Below are 16,671 nucleotides of genomic sequence, written 5' to 3'. Positions count from 1 at the left end.
ATATATATATATATATATCTCGAAAACGTGATGATTGATCTTAGTGATCTTATCTCGACAGAGTTATGATCGAAATCATGGGGCCGAATAGTATGTGTGAAAAAACTTAGTTCAGTGAAGGAAGAAAGCACTGTGATGTCCACAAGGAGCAAAGTGGTTGAAGAGAAAGAAACAAAACCCGACATAACCGCTGTCTTGGAAGCTTAAGCGAAGATGTAGCAAGAATTTGCTAAGTTTAAGAAAAGTGTTGAAAAGGAGAAGAACAAACACTTTGAAAATTGAAAGTTAGAGACATTTGTAGAGTTATTTAAAAAGTCTTTACCGAATACGTCATTATCGATTTTGTAAGCAGAATATAAAGGTAGAATGTTTTCATGTAAGAAAATGATTGGTAAATTAAAACTGTCCAATATAATATTTTCAAGCATTTGTTTTGTTCATATATGGGATAAGATACCCCAAACATCGTATAAATATACACTCTTTCTGATAAAAGAAACATTATTTTAAACTTTTTGTGAAAATTCAAGGAAACATTATCAGCTACAAAAGAGGACCAGATTTCACTTATAATAATTGAACTGTGTAAGAGAATAAAGTCACCGGCAGATTTTCCCTTTTATTAAAACCGAGATAACCACAACATTATTTAACCATCACAAACAAAGGAGAAACTGAAACTTAGCTCATAACCTTTAAGAGACATAAAATATAAATATCATCTGCCATCTGTTATTGAAATGCTTTCTATCAAGTGCATCTCTTAGTAACCTTAACCTTCAAGCCTTGTTCAATGGTAAGCACCACAGAGACTCTTGGTGTTATAGGATGACCATCCACCACCTTCATCTGAAACCTCCACAGTATAGCAACTGCAACCAGCTTCATTTCAGTGAAAGTAATGTCTTTACCCAAACAACTTCTAGGGCCTGCATTGAAAGCTATGAACTTGTGAGATGGAATTTGTATAATCTCTCCACTCTCTGAAATCCATCTCTCAGGCTTAAACTCCATGCAATCATGTCCCCATATTTCTTCCATTCTTCCCATTGCATACAAAGAGTACAATATCATGGTATTTGGGCTAACATGGTGTCCACTAGGAAGTCTATCAGATTTTATTGCACACTTGTGATCATAGGGCACAGTAGGAAAAAGCCTCAGTGCTTCACATATAGCTCCATGGAGATAAGCTAACTTACCAAACTCTTCAACACCAGAAGCAATCCAAGTTCCATCTTGGTTTATGCAATTTTCTTTGATCTCTTGAAGGATTTTAGCTTCCACATGTGGATGAGTTGAAACCAGCCAAAAGAACCAACTGAGACTTGCACTGATTGTGCCACTTCCAGCAGAGACAAAGGTAAATGCAGTGTCTCTAAGATACTTGTCATCCATTATTCTCCCCTTTTGATCTCCTTCTTCCATTAGCACTCCCAGCAAGTCATGATCAGTATCATCTACTTCTTTGGTGCTATTGCATCTATTTTTCTCTTCACGCTTGGCTGCAACGCATTCATACAAGAATTTATCAAAAATTTCTCTGGCCTCCTTGAACTTCTTCTCTTGGCCAATCTGGAGCCACTCCTGCAACTTCCACAAACATCTCGGTGTGATGTGCCTGTGAAATAATGACTCCTCGATCACAACTAAAGCTCTCTGATAAGTAGGTTGAGAAAGCTTAGTATTCTTGTTTGGAAGAGAGTGAGGATCATAACCAAGAAAACAAGAGCAGGCAATGTCGAATGTGAACCTCCGAAGGGCAAATTGTAAGTCTACCTCAGCTCCAACCTCGGATGTATCATCAAGAAATGGAACTAGGTCATTCTCTAGCTTCTTCTGAATGGCTTTTCGAAGGAAGATCTTAAGGCTTTGCCTTTGAAACAGTGAATGAAGTACTGACCTTTCTTTTTTCCATGCATGGAGATTATCAGAATTAATAATCCCACCTCCAAAAACGTCAAATATTTCACTGAAATTGGACCCTTTCCCGTAGTTGCTAAAGTTCTTGGTGGTGATGTGGTGCACGTTCGTGGGATCGGCTGTGAGAATAAAGTTCATGTTTGTGAACCAAGGTCCTTCGAACATCAGAGTTCCTCCATAATGTTTCAAAACAGAGATTGCGTAATCGTGAATGTTGGACAAATTTAGGAGAAGATAATGTAGCATACCAATGATTGGTAATTTTAAAACTGCAAAGGGTATATTTCTCTTGTGTCTCCTACTTATCTGGTAGAATATGAAGGAGAGAATAATGGGTAGAAATACTCCAATATACAACAACATTATCGTATATTGCAGGTCGAAGAAACTGTGTTTCAATTTGGGTGAGGACAGAGTTTGTGGTGATATTTATGATGCGATCTAATGGACAAGTAAACAAAGGTATAAAGAGCTTCACAAATTTATCAGTTGAGGGTTTTATCAAATGTCAAATCAGCTATTAAAGCATGATGGCTTGGGGAAGGAGAATTTGGTAGTGATCATAAGATATGAAATTTATGTTGAAAATGACACATGATATTATTATTTTTTATTTAATAGAAAAAATATATGATGAATGTTTGAATAGTAAACAATTAATATTGACTATTTAATGGCTAGAATGGTAATAATCGAAGTGAGCGAGAGAATTATCACCAATGGCAAGAGCATTTCAATATTTAACCCTCCTTATGAAGAAAGCAAGAATTGATCACTCGTCATCTAGTATTCAACAATGTCTTTCACTTTTTTTTTTTCATTTAACTTTTTAATGTTTCTCCCTTTCTTTTGCTTATGATATCACAAATTTATTTCAACAATTTTGGGCCAAGTTTCATCCCCTTTTATTATTTTTCGCAATTCATAACGGTTATTTATATGAGCATGGTTATCAAATTCTCGAGCTAACTCGTAAACTCGTACGAGTTTACGTTTCCAAACATGGCTTGGAGTTATCTTGAAAGTAAACTCGTTTTCTGCGTAAACTCAATAGAATTTATTGTGAAATCGGTAGGATAGTGTAGAATTGAGAGTTTGGAGCAATTATGCGAGTTTGAAAGGGGGAAAAGTTAAGAAAAAATGAGGTCGTTTGGGATTTAGGGTTTCATGACCTGATTGTCACTATCTCTCGCATCTCTCTGTCTCTCTCCATGGTCATTGCCATCGCCTCGCCTCCTTAGTGAAATGCATCAAAATTAATGACAATAATCCAAGTATTTATGTTTTACAATATTTATTTTTATGAACAATATATCTATAAATTTTATTTATTTAAAGTTATATAATTTTGTAGACTTATTTAAATTAAGATATTATTTATATAATATTTTTTCATCTGGAATAAACTCTTACGAATTTATACGAGTCAAGTTTACTCGACTCTCATGAGTTTACGTAAACTCTCGAGTTCGATAAGGTTTCCATTTTAAAAGTTTTATCAATATGTAAGCTGCTGTTCTATATTTTAAATGTGTTATTATCGAGTTTGAATATTTCTCATAAATTATTGATGATGTTTTTCTCTTTATTACAATTAGAGTTGATGAAGAACCATACAAGGAAGTTACGTTATTATTTCACTAGAGTCATATGAGAATGGAAGAAGAATGACTTCAAATAACTTTATTCTAGTGGACGAATTCTTAAAAAATAATTTATATTATGATAAAAATAATTAACAGATAAAAACTACATGTTAGTATTGTAGACGAATTCTTAAAAAATAATTTCAAGATTATTTTTAAAAAATAAGTCGTTAGATAGTATACCACGTTCTTATTATGCCTTCAAAACATATGAAAATGTTTATTTAGTAAAATGTTTTTAGTTAGAATTTAAGCTGCATAAAGTACTATACAAACTACTATTATTATTATTATTATTATTATTATTAAGGTTAAATATGTTTTTGGTCCGTTAACTTTTATTAAAAATTGGAATTAGTCTCTTTTTGAAACTTTGGACCAATTTAGTCTCCAAACTTTAGAAATGTGTGAATTTAGTTTTTTTAACTAAATTTTGTTAACTTTATTTGATGTATCAACACATTTCTCAGTTAACATTGAAGCAAAAATATGTCAAACGGTGTAAACAACTCAAATGCTATCATGAAACGCACTTGAAACATCAAATAAACCTAACAAAATTAAGCTAAAAAGACTAAATTCACATATTTCTAAAGTTTGAGGACTAAATTAGGTCAAAGTTTTGAAGAATGACTAATTCCATTTTTCATTGAAAGTTAAGGGATCAAAAACATATTTAACCCTTATTATTATTATTATTATTATTATTATTATTATTATTATTATTATTATTAATTATTATTATTATTATTATTTTTTATTATTTATTATTATTATTATTAATATTATTATTTGTGTTATTATTATTATTATTGTTATTATTATTGTTATTATTTTATTATTATTATTGTTGTTGTTATTATTATTATTAATTATTATTATTATTATTATTATTATTATTTTTTATTATTATTATTTTTTATTATGGTTATTTTATTTTTGTTATTATTATTATTGTTATTATTATTATTATGGTTATTATTATTATTATGGTTATTATTATTATTATGGTTATTGTTGCTATTATTTTTAAGAAGATTCTTGAAACTAAAATCAGTCAAAAATCTCATACCATATTAATTACGATAAATAGTTTTGTAAGTTTTTTATATGTTGATAGTAAAAGGTAAAAAAAATATTTAATTATATAATTATGATCAATAATTAAATAAAAGATAAAATTTAGTAAATAGTTTTAAATTAAACTTTAAGTATATATTTGGTTTAAGTTATAAAAATGTTTAGATATATGGCTTGTCCAAAGTGTTGTGCAATGGGAATACTTCCAATTTTCGTACGAAATTGCAGACAATAGTTAACCAACTAATAGCACGCTTCCAATGGCACGCTTCCAATGGCACGCTTTGTTGAAAATTTTACATCTATGATTTGATCAAAACGTGGCATTATTTATAGACTCAAATATAAAAGGAATGAAATTTTATTAATTTAAAAGATAAGTTTAATTAGGATTGTTGTTTAATTATAACAGGTATAATAAAGATACTTTTAAAATAATAATAAAAAAAATAAAGTTCAAAATTATTTATGTTAACTTAATCAAACATTAAAAATCTTTTTTTTATATTTAAATCTTATAGAAATATTTTATAGTGAGTAAATTTTTTTTTTATTATTTAGTAGGATTGATATATTTCTTAATCATTAACTTGTTCCTTAGATGTTGAGTAAAACTTCTCATTTTTTTGTGAGAGTCATTCTCCCTACACCTCATTGTCTTCGTCCTGCACCTCCAATTTTACTTTTTTACCCTTCATTTAATAAAAAGTTATTCTCCTAACCGCACTTCGAATTGCGAAAAGTAATGGCCGCACTTCGAAGTGCGTTTTGTATTTTGTAGTCGCACTTTGAAGTGCGTTTATTATATATGTGCATCTTTTTCTTTTTTCATGCGTTTGCTGTCCTATTTTTTTCTTTTTTCATGCTTTTTTTCTTTTATGTTTTTTTCTTTCATGTTATTATTTAATTCAATAAACAATTTAATAATTATTTCAATTTCATAAAAAATTAAAAAACTTAAATAAAATTAAATACATAATAAATAATATATTACGAAAATAATAATATGTTCAAAAATAACAAATTCAACAAAATTTAACAAACAAATAAAATAATTCAAAATATATTAAAAGAAAACATTTTATTTGACAACTAACATAAAAAATTAAATTTATTATACTAACCTAATAAAAATAAAATCTAATAAAATAAATATATACTAACCTAATAAAAAAATTAAAAAACCTAATAAAAAAATTCATAAACCGCACTTTGAAATCCGGCAAATAACTAACGCACTTCCATGTGCGGTTAGTTTGCCACCGCAGATCGAAATGCGGTGGTAGTCTATCCTTTCCGCATATCGAACTGCAGTTTGCGCTTTCCGCAGATCGAAATGCGGTTCTATTTGCACCTTTCCGCACTTCCAACTCCGGACGTCTCTGACCGCAACTCCAATTGCGTTTAAGCTCTCCGGCGAACGAATGAATCGAACCGGCGCACAAAGCGAACACCCAGGCACACAGGCACATGCATATGACAGCAAACAAAACAAAGTAGATGCAATGGTACTAACCTGGACGCCAGAGATCTGTGAGGCCACGACAGGACGAACGCAAAGCGTGGCAAGGACGAACGCAAAAGGAACGAACGCAGAGTCTTGGCACGAAGGACGAACGCTTGCACAAGAGGGAGGGTGGAGACAAAATACAGTGGTGGTAGAGGATACGGGGAGAGAAGAATGGCGGAGGAAGACGGAGAGAAAATACGGAGGGGTGATTTGGAAAGGAGGTGTAGGGTTTGAGTTTGAATGCGGTAGGGAAGAGTTAAAGTTTTAGTCAAACTTTTTAAAAATTAATTTTGACTGTGCAAAGGCTATATTTGGAATTAAATTATATTTTGGAGGTGTAGGACGAAGTGCGTGAGGTGTAGGGAGAATCACTCTTTTTGTGAAGATTTAAATGAAGTGGTCAACCTTTCTTAAATATTCGGAGGATGTGTTCATCTCTTGTAACTTTTAGGAGAAGTGAGTTTCATCTCTTGGGGTAAGATTTTGTTGGTTTTGTGATAGTGGATCGTTAATTCTCATTTGAGATTAACAACTAGATATAGGATCCTTGTGATCTAAACCCTATAAAATCATTTGTACAATTTTCTCTCTTACGTACTCTCTTATTTGTTTTTAATTTATCGTTAAAGAATTTAAATTACAAGAAAAAATTATTAAAGACACAATTTGCGCGATAAGAAACCAATTCACCCCTCTTGATTTATTGTTACATTAATCATTCCAGTGCAACTCTCTGACAATAATAATTTGTGTACTTGTAAAGCTACAAGTGGTTCGTGTATACGTTACAATAATATATTAATTAATAAAATATCTTATAAAATTGTCTTAAAGAAGAGATAGACTTAGTTCATAAATTTGGGTGAACCAATATAAAATTGTTTTATTGATTTTGTTTTGGTTGTATTAGATTGTCTAGTTTTGCTTGCATGAAAAAAGTTTAGGATTTTATTTAACCCTCTTCTATAGTTGATCCAAAAAAGTTCACTCCTAACCATCCTTTAATAATTTTTCGCTAAGACTAAGAATTTCAAGGTTTTTTTAGTCACTTTTTATTGGAGGAATAACACCACTAGTGAGTGGTTTTTGTTTTGTTTATATTATTTATTAATTTTTTATGTTTCAGTTACTGTAAAATGACGCCTAATAGCGAATTTTATGTTTCGGATCATAACCGAGACCAAAAAACAATATTTTTTTATTTCGTTTTAATATGTTTCAATTGTTTAACTTATTCAAAATAACCGGCCCTACAACCCTTTCATGGAAATATATATTTACTTATTTTTTGTTTTAATGTTTAAAATAATTTTGTAGAGTTTTATTTGTTTTCTTTATTTAGTGAACAATTTATAATGGCCATTTTAATATCTTGGTTATCAAAAAATTCGTATAAGTTTTATTTCTATAATATATAAATATTATTGATAAAAAAAAATGACGTATGTATTCAAAGAAAGAGTTATGTAGAGTACGTAACTGGAAATATGCTAGCTTGGAAATGCAAAATGTTTTTAAGTTACATTTTACCAATCCACTGAGAAAATCATAGTATATCATTGTTCATCCGATACAAGATATTGATAAACACTTGATATATACTTAGAAAGAAAAAAAATTATAAATTAATGAAATGTAATATAACAAGAAAAGAGAGATAAAAGAAAAAATAAGTATTTAATATGTGTATATAAAATAAAAGTTATCTTTCTACATACTTCTAGGAATTCAGCGCTTATAATAATTGAACTGTTGAAATGCATACATCAATCTTCCCTTTAGCCTCACATTCTATCTTAGAAAGGGGGAGGATAACACTATCTAATACATTTCTTAACACACATTAAATTAAAGTTTATTAAAAACTACAAAATTGTGAGTAAGACTTGTTAAAAAATCTTTGAAACTCACAATTTTATAAGATAACAACATTATTTAGCCATCACAAAGAAAGCAGAAACTAAAAGTATATAATTTGGTATTGAAATGATCTCTATAGATTTCAGGTGCATCTTTTGGTAACTTTCACCTTCAAGCCTTGTTCAATGGTAAGCAACACAGAGACCCTTGGTGTTATAGGATGACCATCAACCACCTTCATCTGAAACCTCCAAAGTATAGCAACTGCAACCATCTTCATTTCAATAAAAGCAATGTCCTTACCCAAACAACTTCTAGGGCCTGCATTGAAAGCTATGAACTTGTGAGATGGAATTTGTATAATCACTCCTCTCTCTGAAATCCATCTCTCAGGCTTAAACTCCAAGCAATCATGTCCCCATATTTGCTCCATTCTTCCCATTGCATAATATCATGGTATTTGGACTAACATGGTGTCCACTAGGAAGTCTATCAGATTTTATTGCACACTTGTGATCATAGGGCACAGTAGGAAAAAGCCTCAGTGCTTCACATATAGCTCCATGGAGATAAGCTAACTTACCAAACTCTTCAACACCAGAAGCAATCCAAGTTCCATCTTGCTTTATGCAGTTTTCTTTGATCTCTTCAAGAATTTTAGCTTCCACGTGTGGATGAGTTGAAACCAGCCAAAAGAACCAACTGAGACTTGCACTGATTGTGCCACTTCCAGCAGCAAAAAAGGTAACTGCAGTGTCTTTCAGATACTTGTCATCGATTATTCTCCCCTTTTGAGCTCCTTCCTCCATTAGCACTCCCAGCAAGTCATGATGAGTATCTTCCACTTCTTTGGTGCCTTTGCATCTGTTTTTCTCTTCACGCTTGGATGCAATGCATTCATACAAGAATTTATCAAAAATTTCTCTTGCTTCCTTGAACTTCTTCTCTTGGCCAATCTGGAGCCACTCCTGCAACTTCCACAACCATCTTGGTGTAATGTGCCTGTGAAACAACACCTCCTCCATCACAACCGTGGCTCTCTCATAAGCAGGATGTGAAAGCTTAGAAATCTTGTTATGGGCCTGAGGATCACAGCCAAGAAAACAATAGCAGACAATGTCAAAGGTGAACCTCCGAAGGGCAAATTGTACGTCTACCTCAGTTCCAACCTCCGATGTATGATCAAGAAATGGAATTAGGTCATTCTCTAGCTTCTTCTGAATGGTTTCTCGAAGGAAGATGGTAAAGGTTTCCCTTTGAAGCAGTGAATGAAGTATTGACCTCTCTAGTTTCCATGCATGGAGATTATCAGAGTTAATAATCCCTTCTCCAAAATAATCAAAAATCTCACGCAGATGGGACCCCTTCCCATAGTTGATGAAGTTCTTGCTTGTGATGTGATGCACGTTCATGGGATCGGCAGTGAGAATGCAGTTCATGTTTGTGAGCCAAGGTCCTTCGAACATCAGAGTACCTCCATAATGTTTCAAAACTAAGATTGTATAATCGTGAATGTTGGACAAATTTTGTAGAACACCTAGTAACATACCCATGATCGGCCAATTTGGGAGGGGTGCATCTCTATTATGTCTCCAACTTATGTGGAAGAACCTGAAGGAGAGAACAATGGATACAGACACTAAAATGTACAAAAACATTATTGTACAAAAAATCGTGAATGTTTGAAATTTGATTATAGGTAAAGAAGTATTTGGTGATTTTTATAGATGTATTTAATGGGCAAATTTATTCCTAGGCATGAGACCTTCACAAATTTATTAGTTGAGAGTTTTCCCCCAAAGTCGTATAATTTATTAGAATGATTCGATGGAAAATTTTCGTACTGATAGATGGGAAATTTATTTCCTGGGGACACTCTAAGCTATTGTGAAATCTTTTAAATTTTCGTTTTATAATTACCCAACTTTTTTTAATTTTTTGTATAAATATTTTGAGGATTGATTTTTCTCTTAGGGTGATTGTCACTTCTATATCTTATTGTTTGTTAGTTCATTTTTTTTCTTGATGATTTCCTAATCTAACTAGTTTTTTTTCACCTTTAGAAGCAAATTGATTGATGAATTAAAGCAATTTTAAAATCTAAATTTATGAAATACTTAAAATTTAATTAATCAAAAAATATATAATAAACTGTAATAATCTAAATGAATGAAAGAGTTATCACCAACTAGAACAGAATTTGAATATTTTTCTACCCCTGTGAATGTAAGGATTACTCACTATGAAGTATAATAATATTTTTTCCAATACTTTTTAAGCAAGTATGTCGATTAGATCATTCTAACTCAATCCTACAAAACTTAGTAAGCCTAACTCTTAAGCGTGAGACTAGACATTAATAAGTGGTTCAATAACGGCTCGGTAGGAAGTGAAACAATATATTCAACAAACAACAAATATCGCTAAAATAGGTTATAACTATAGCTCTGATACCATGTTAAGTGTTGGAAATCCAAGTATGAGTCAAAGTCCCACATTGGATAAAAATGATAAAGTAAAATACTATACGAAGATGAAAGACCCATTAACCCATTGCTTTAAGGTTTTTGGCAAGAATTATGTTAATTCCTTATGTGATTGAGCTCAAATGTCATTGATGTTTGTGTCTCTATACTCTAAATTGGTAGTCATTGTGGGAATATGCATACCTCTAAATTCAACATCTAATGCAATTTTCTATCATAATCATAATAGTCTAGTTCCATCAATGCATAAAGAAAAATATATACTTTAGATATTTTAGTAATTATTTTTTATTATAATAATTATATAACAATTTAAATTATATTTATTGTTTTTATTAGCAGTGGTTTATTTAATATAAATATAAATTTTTATAAATCACGTTAAATTAACTTTTCATATATACTTTTTCTAAAAGTTCTTAAATTGATTTAGACAGTGTTGAAAATATTGTCGGCGAGGAGGATTCCCATTTATTCCCCCAATTTTCACAATAAATACTGCAATATAAAGTTGAGACAAAAAATTGCTATGGTCTTTATATAGTACAATAATTGCATACAAAAATGGCTACACTCATTGCGCAATAATGATAGTCTGTTGCGCTTCTAACTTCCAACAACTAATGCCATGTTTAATATGATTATTATTCATTTTGCTTATAGGCTATCAGAATGTGTGTTGTCAAAAGCACGTTGGGCTGTTATGGAATGAAAAAGAAAATATATCAGATGTTATCAATCAAACACAGAAGAATAAAACGATTACTTTAAAACGGATTAATGCAGAGTGATGAGGGAAAAAGTTGGATATATTTAGAAAGGAGAGATGAAAAACATTAAAATAAGGTTGGAAAAGAGATAGAGAAACTTATTTTATGTGTATACTGTTAAAAAAAAATTAGCAGTAAGTTTTGTTTATCTTGTAAAAATATATTTTCTTCACAGTTGACATTTCTACATTACAAGTCTTTAAATACCATTATAACAGTGTATATATAGTTATTTAAAACAAACATATAAACTAAGTGGAAGCTGCAAGATATTGCTTAGAGTAAAACATTTAATTGGGAGAAAAATCTCTTGCACTTAATTTTGATGAGAGAAATTTTATTGATTCAAAACTATGAAATGAATTTGCATTTTTGTGTCTTACCCTTAAAAACAACATTTAGTAATATGACAGAGTTTGTTGGAAGTTCCACATCGATTGGAGATAAGGCCAAATTATAATATATAAGTGGGGTGCAAACCTCACCTTATAAATCGATTTTGTGAGGTTGAATTAGACTTAAGCTCACTTTTTAATATGGTATTAGAGTCATGGTTGGAGTCTTTCCTAACGAGATCTATGTAAGTATTTTGTTCCATGTGTGTTCGAAGTCCCACATCGACTAGAAATAAGGTCAAATTATAATATATAAGTGGCTGCAAACCTCATCTTACAAGCCTACTTTCTAATACCGTTAAGTACTATAAGCAACAACTTGAGAATTGATATTAGTTTTTGAACTAACTAATAAAAAAAGTTGTTTTAAATCATTATGTACAAATTGATTTTGTATTTTGTTTAAGGACAAACAAAGATTTAAGTTCAAAGGTGGTGATCTAGAATATCTTATTTTCGACATAAATTTGTCACTTATCATGTTTCAATTAATTATATTTTGTAAGCAAACAACCATTTTCAGCTTATAATTACAAATTGAGTTACTAGAAAGTAGAAAAATAAGAAATTGGTGAATTTTTTATGATTTGCATGTTCCTACATTTTTTTGAGCTTAAACATGTATTGGTGGTTTTATTTAAAATAGAACACTATAATATTTTAATGTTAAAGGGTTAAGTTATATAAAGGTTTTAATAACTAAAGTTCATTTTTATAAAATTACCATCTGTATAACCAAACCCTCTAAAGTCTCTATGCCTTCTCTCTAGCTTACTCGTTCATTCGAAGATCAAGAATCATATTTGTGATTCTCATGAGGAGCTTTACCCAACCATTCGATCAAAGAGTTATACAAAATAAGTCTTATTTTTCCCTCTTTTAGATTTTGATTCCTAAAGTTATGTGTGGCTCTAAAGCCATACATGTTACTCAAAGTTGCTTTTGACGACTCTATTGCTTTCTGATCATAATGGTAGGTTTAAGAACTATAATTAGGATTTTTGTTGATTGGGTAAGGAATTCAATAAATTTTGGTTTTTCAGAAAAATTCTTGTTTTGAGGGAAATGTCTTTAACTAAGGTGAGAGAAGCTAATTATAGCTTTATTTTAATCTTGCTTTTGAATGATTTTTATGCCTTAAACTTAGATGATATGTTGAAATTGATGTATTAATCTTGTTATTGAAAATTGAATTTGGATTGAATTAGAAAATTGTGATTTTTATTATACTAAGATGTTTTGAAATGTGAAAAATGGATTAAATCTGTCAATGGTCTCTCTCTGATGAGAATAATGTGTTATTTAGAATGAAATTGGTGGTTGTTGTCTTAGAGTAAATTGAATGCATGTTAAGTATATCTTGAATTGGTCGTACACTAAAATGCATGATGTAAACTTGTGAGTTTAATATTTTCTTTTGAATATATTTACCATGGTACGTGTTGTTTATGTTATAAATTGTAGTGATTGTATTTTCTACATGAATAAATATAAATATATAGAAAAGAAAAAGTCATTGAAAACCAATAGAGATTATTTCTATTTTTTTTCTTTGTACACATATTTGCATTTATACACACACACACACACACACACATATATATATATATATATATATATATATATATATATATATATATATATATATATATATATATATATATTTATATGATATAAGCTTGTATTGATAATTTAATTTTAAGGTATTATATTATTTTTTTATATGTTTAAAGGTAGAGTGAAACAGCATTTTTCCATAAATCAATCCTTTCATTTCTTGGTTAATTATTGAACATCAATTGAAGGAATACTCACTCTTCTTTTTGCGAGAAAGTATTCCCATAAACAAACCCAACCATGGATTTTCTTCTGATTTTTCTTTAGAATTTCTTCAATAATTAATAATGGTGAAACGAAGTGATTCTTGTGTCACCGCATTATTGGACCAAAATCCAAATTGCTCTGTTTTTTATGTTTCAAGGATAACTTTAATATTGAATTATACATAATCATGATGTTCAAGTTGCTTAGTTGTACAATGCATAAGAATAATACAGAGATGCAAACACAATACTAATTTATATTAAAATTTTGACGTGCAACAAAAAAGTTAAAAAAATCATTTATAATAATAATAATTAGTAAACATCAATTACACACATATAATATAAAAAAGGAAGAATAAAACACGTTGGAGAAAATAAAAAGTAAAAGTTGAGGGAAAAAGACAAAGAAGAAGACAGACTTAACAAATTATATGAGGAAGTGATTCAACGCATCTTTTCAACTTTGGACGACGCAAAAATGAAGTGTTCCAAGATATATTTATCTTTTGGAATCTTCTATCCATCGCATAACTCATCATTCCAATACGTTCTTCTTTTTCAATGTTTTGTATCACCTTTAGTTTTTAAGACAAACTTTCATCAATATTTACAAACTAAACCTTATATATCACGACCAATTTGATGATGAACACGTATTAGATTCTATCATAGGCAATGCAGACTCATCCATCCTATTTTTGCCCGCTATGATTTAGTATGAAAAAGTTGGTAGGTTTTATACATTATAGGTTAATTTTGTTGACCTTCTTCGTATAATGGTTGATTTTCGAATTTTCAGGATAATCTGGATAAATGAAATCTTAAAAAAAATTATACAAATAATTTATTAATATTTTGTTTTCAATATTTCATATCTTTGTTTATGTATTATAATTTACCATTGATCATAATATTGAACTAAACTAACTAAAAGGAAAATCAAGATTCACATCAAATAAATATTTCAAAGCTAAATATTTCATGTAAACATAAAAGTTGATATTATTTTCAATCCATAACATTAAAATAATAAGTTTACCTGATATATAGTTATATTATATAATGTTTTTGTTTTTATTCATTATTTAAAGATAATATAATGTGTTTTGTTATGAAAATTTCATGAAAGGTAATGCTTAAGAACTGTTCCAAGCTGTCCTGGCCTTTGTTCTTGACCAACAGCAGTAGAAGTTTGTGTCCCACACAATGACTTCCACACCTACCAATCACTCTACCATCTTCCTTCATCCATCAGCAACTACACAACACAACACAACCCAATTTCTTCTTTTTCCTCTTCGCTTTCCTCCATGTTCTTCCGCAAGCCATCACCAACTACCCCTCTGGACTCTCTTCCTTCCCAAACACCATCCTTCTCGAAATCCAAAGAACCCCACAATCACATAATCACCAACAAGTTAAGGTACACCATCTTCTTATCACTCTTTCTTCTTTCATGGCTTCTTCTTCTTCGCCATCACCATCCCCTCACACCATCACAAAACCAAACTACCACAACATGCCAAGGATCAGGACCCTTGTTCTACATCTACGCCCTCCCCTCGCGCTTCAACCTAGGACTCCTCCAACGTTGTCACAACCTTAACATCTACACCAACATGTGCCCCCATGTCGCTAACAATGGCCTTGGCCAACCCCTTCCCACTCCCTCCTGGTACGCCACACACCAGTTCATCGGGGACATGATCGTGCACGCGCGTCTTCAGAACCACCCCTGCCGCACCTCCGATCCCCACGCCGCCCGTCTCTTCTACATTCCCTTCTATGGTGGTCTTCACGCTTCCAGCGTCTTCCGTGAGCACAATCTCACCCTCCGTGATGCTTTGGCCGTCGATCTTGTTGACTTCCTCCAGAGTCAACCATGGTGGAAAAGGAACAATGGTAAAAAGAACTGTAACCTAAATCTCCCTGCATTATTGCTGCATTATATATATATTTTTTTATATATATAATGGTAAAAAGGAAAATGTGTTTGGTTACGTGTAGGGAAAGACCATTTTGTTGCCGTGGGGAGAACAGCGTGGGATTTCATGCGCACAAAAGATGGACCCGATTTCGGAGCAAACATCTTCCTTAACCTACCCACTGTCCGAAACATGTCGGTGCTAACAGTGGAAAGACATCCCTGGCAAGGACACAACCAATTCGCAATCCCCTACCCCTCCTACTTCCACCCCAAAACCCTCTCCGAGATGCTTACGTGGCAGAACACGGTTCGCCAACGCCCTCGTCCGTTCCTCTTCTCCTTCGTCGGCGGCACGCGTCCCAACCTCGCCAAAGCCAAGGTCCGTGACCACATCGTGACGCAATGCGACGCATCGGAACGCTGCGTTTTGGTACAGTGCGCCAGTGGTGATGCTCGGTGCCACAACCCCATGAATGTTCTGGAAGTTATGAGCAAGTCCACGTTCTGTCTTCAGGCCCCCGGAGACTCCTTCACGCGCCGGTCAACCTTCGACTCGGTTCTTGCTGGGTGTATTCCCGTGTTTTTCTCAGAACATACTGCGTATACACAGTACGTGTGGTATTTTCCTACGGAGAGGGATACGTATTCGGTATTCATAGACGAGAGAGAGGTGAACGAAGGGAAGAAGAGGATCGAAGATGTGCTTGCGAGTATTGAAGAGAAAGAGGTTGAGAAAATGCGTGAGGTGGTCATTGGGTTGATCCCGAAACTCACTTACACGCACCCCGATGCGAGTGGAGTTGTTGGGTTTGATGATGTTGTGGATGTCGCGCTGCAACAGCTCTCACGGCTCGTTTTGGACGAAACCAGAAGCTTGGTAAGCGCCGACATTTGAACATGTTGAAGCGCGTGCATGGCAACATGACATTTTTATAAAAAAAATGAATAAAAAATGAAAGAGTTTTAATCATGGATGGAAAATTTATAAACATGTTCATTTGTAGAAATAGTTCGATTTTTTAGAATTATATTTTAATTTAATGTAAGAAATTTATTTTTATTAAGTTGGTTTCAGTCTGTAAGAGAACTTCTTTTAATAAAAGTATTCATAAGTAATTTTAACCACAGAAAATACAGGTTTGGGAAATAATCGGTATAGTCAGAATTGATTGCAATTATGATACATGTGTTTTGGTGACAAGTTTTAGCTTTTAATTTATCGATTGGGTTTGTTTAAAGGTATATATG

General features: G+C 31.9%; 1 protein-coding gene and 2 pseudogenes across 1 annotated transcript; 1 reads left to right on the top strand and 2 right to left on the bottom strand.

The window, feature by feature from the left end:
• Positions 1–611: 611 nt before the first annotated feature.
• LOC124842331 (alkane hydroxylase MAH1 pseudogene) lies at positions 612–2,302 on the bottom strand (annotated as a pseudogene).
• Positions 2,303–7,895: 5,593 nt separating this feature from the next.
• Positions 7,896–9,689, bottom strand: LOC148201208 (alkane hydroxylase MAH1 pseudogene; annotated as a pseudogene).
• A 4,999-nt stretch (positions 9,690–14,688) lies between these two features.
• LOC148201207 (putative xyloglucan galactosyltransferase GT17) lies at positions 14,689–16,578 on the top strand. Its single transcript, XM_088114028.1, has 2 exons — positions 14,689–15,398; positions 15,504–16,578. The coding sequence occupies exons 1-2, from the start codon at positions 14,807–14,809 to the stop codon at positions 16,316–16,318; spliced, it is 1,407 nt and encodes a 468-aa protein (XP_087970154.1). The 5' UTR covers positions 14,689–14,806; the 3' UTR covers positions 16,319–16,578.
• The last annotated feature ends 93 nt before the right edge of the window (positions 16,579–16,671 follow it).

Source organism: Vigna umbellata, chromosome 4 (genome assembly GCF_029865625.1).
Source record: "Vigna umbellata cultivar VRB3 chromosome 4, Vumbellata_1.0, whole genome shotgun sequence".
Classification (NCBI taxonomy): Eukaryota; Viridiplantae; Streptophyta; class Magnoliopsida; order Fabales; family Fabaceae; genus Vigna; species Vigna umbellata.
Note: the sequence above shows the minus strand (reverse complement) of the source record. Positions and strands in the feature narration are given on the sequence as shown.

Excerpts from the sequence above, each read along its gene's own strand:
- LOC148201207 (XM_088114028.1), top strand. The coding sequence starts at position 14,807 with ATGTTCTTCCGCAAGCCATCACCAACTACCCCTCTGGACTCTCTTCCT. Across the intron at positions 15,399-15,503 it reads ATGGTGGAAAAGGAACAATG|GGAAAGACCATTTTGTTGCC; the intron begins GTAAAAAGAACT and ends GGTTACGTGTAG.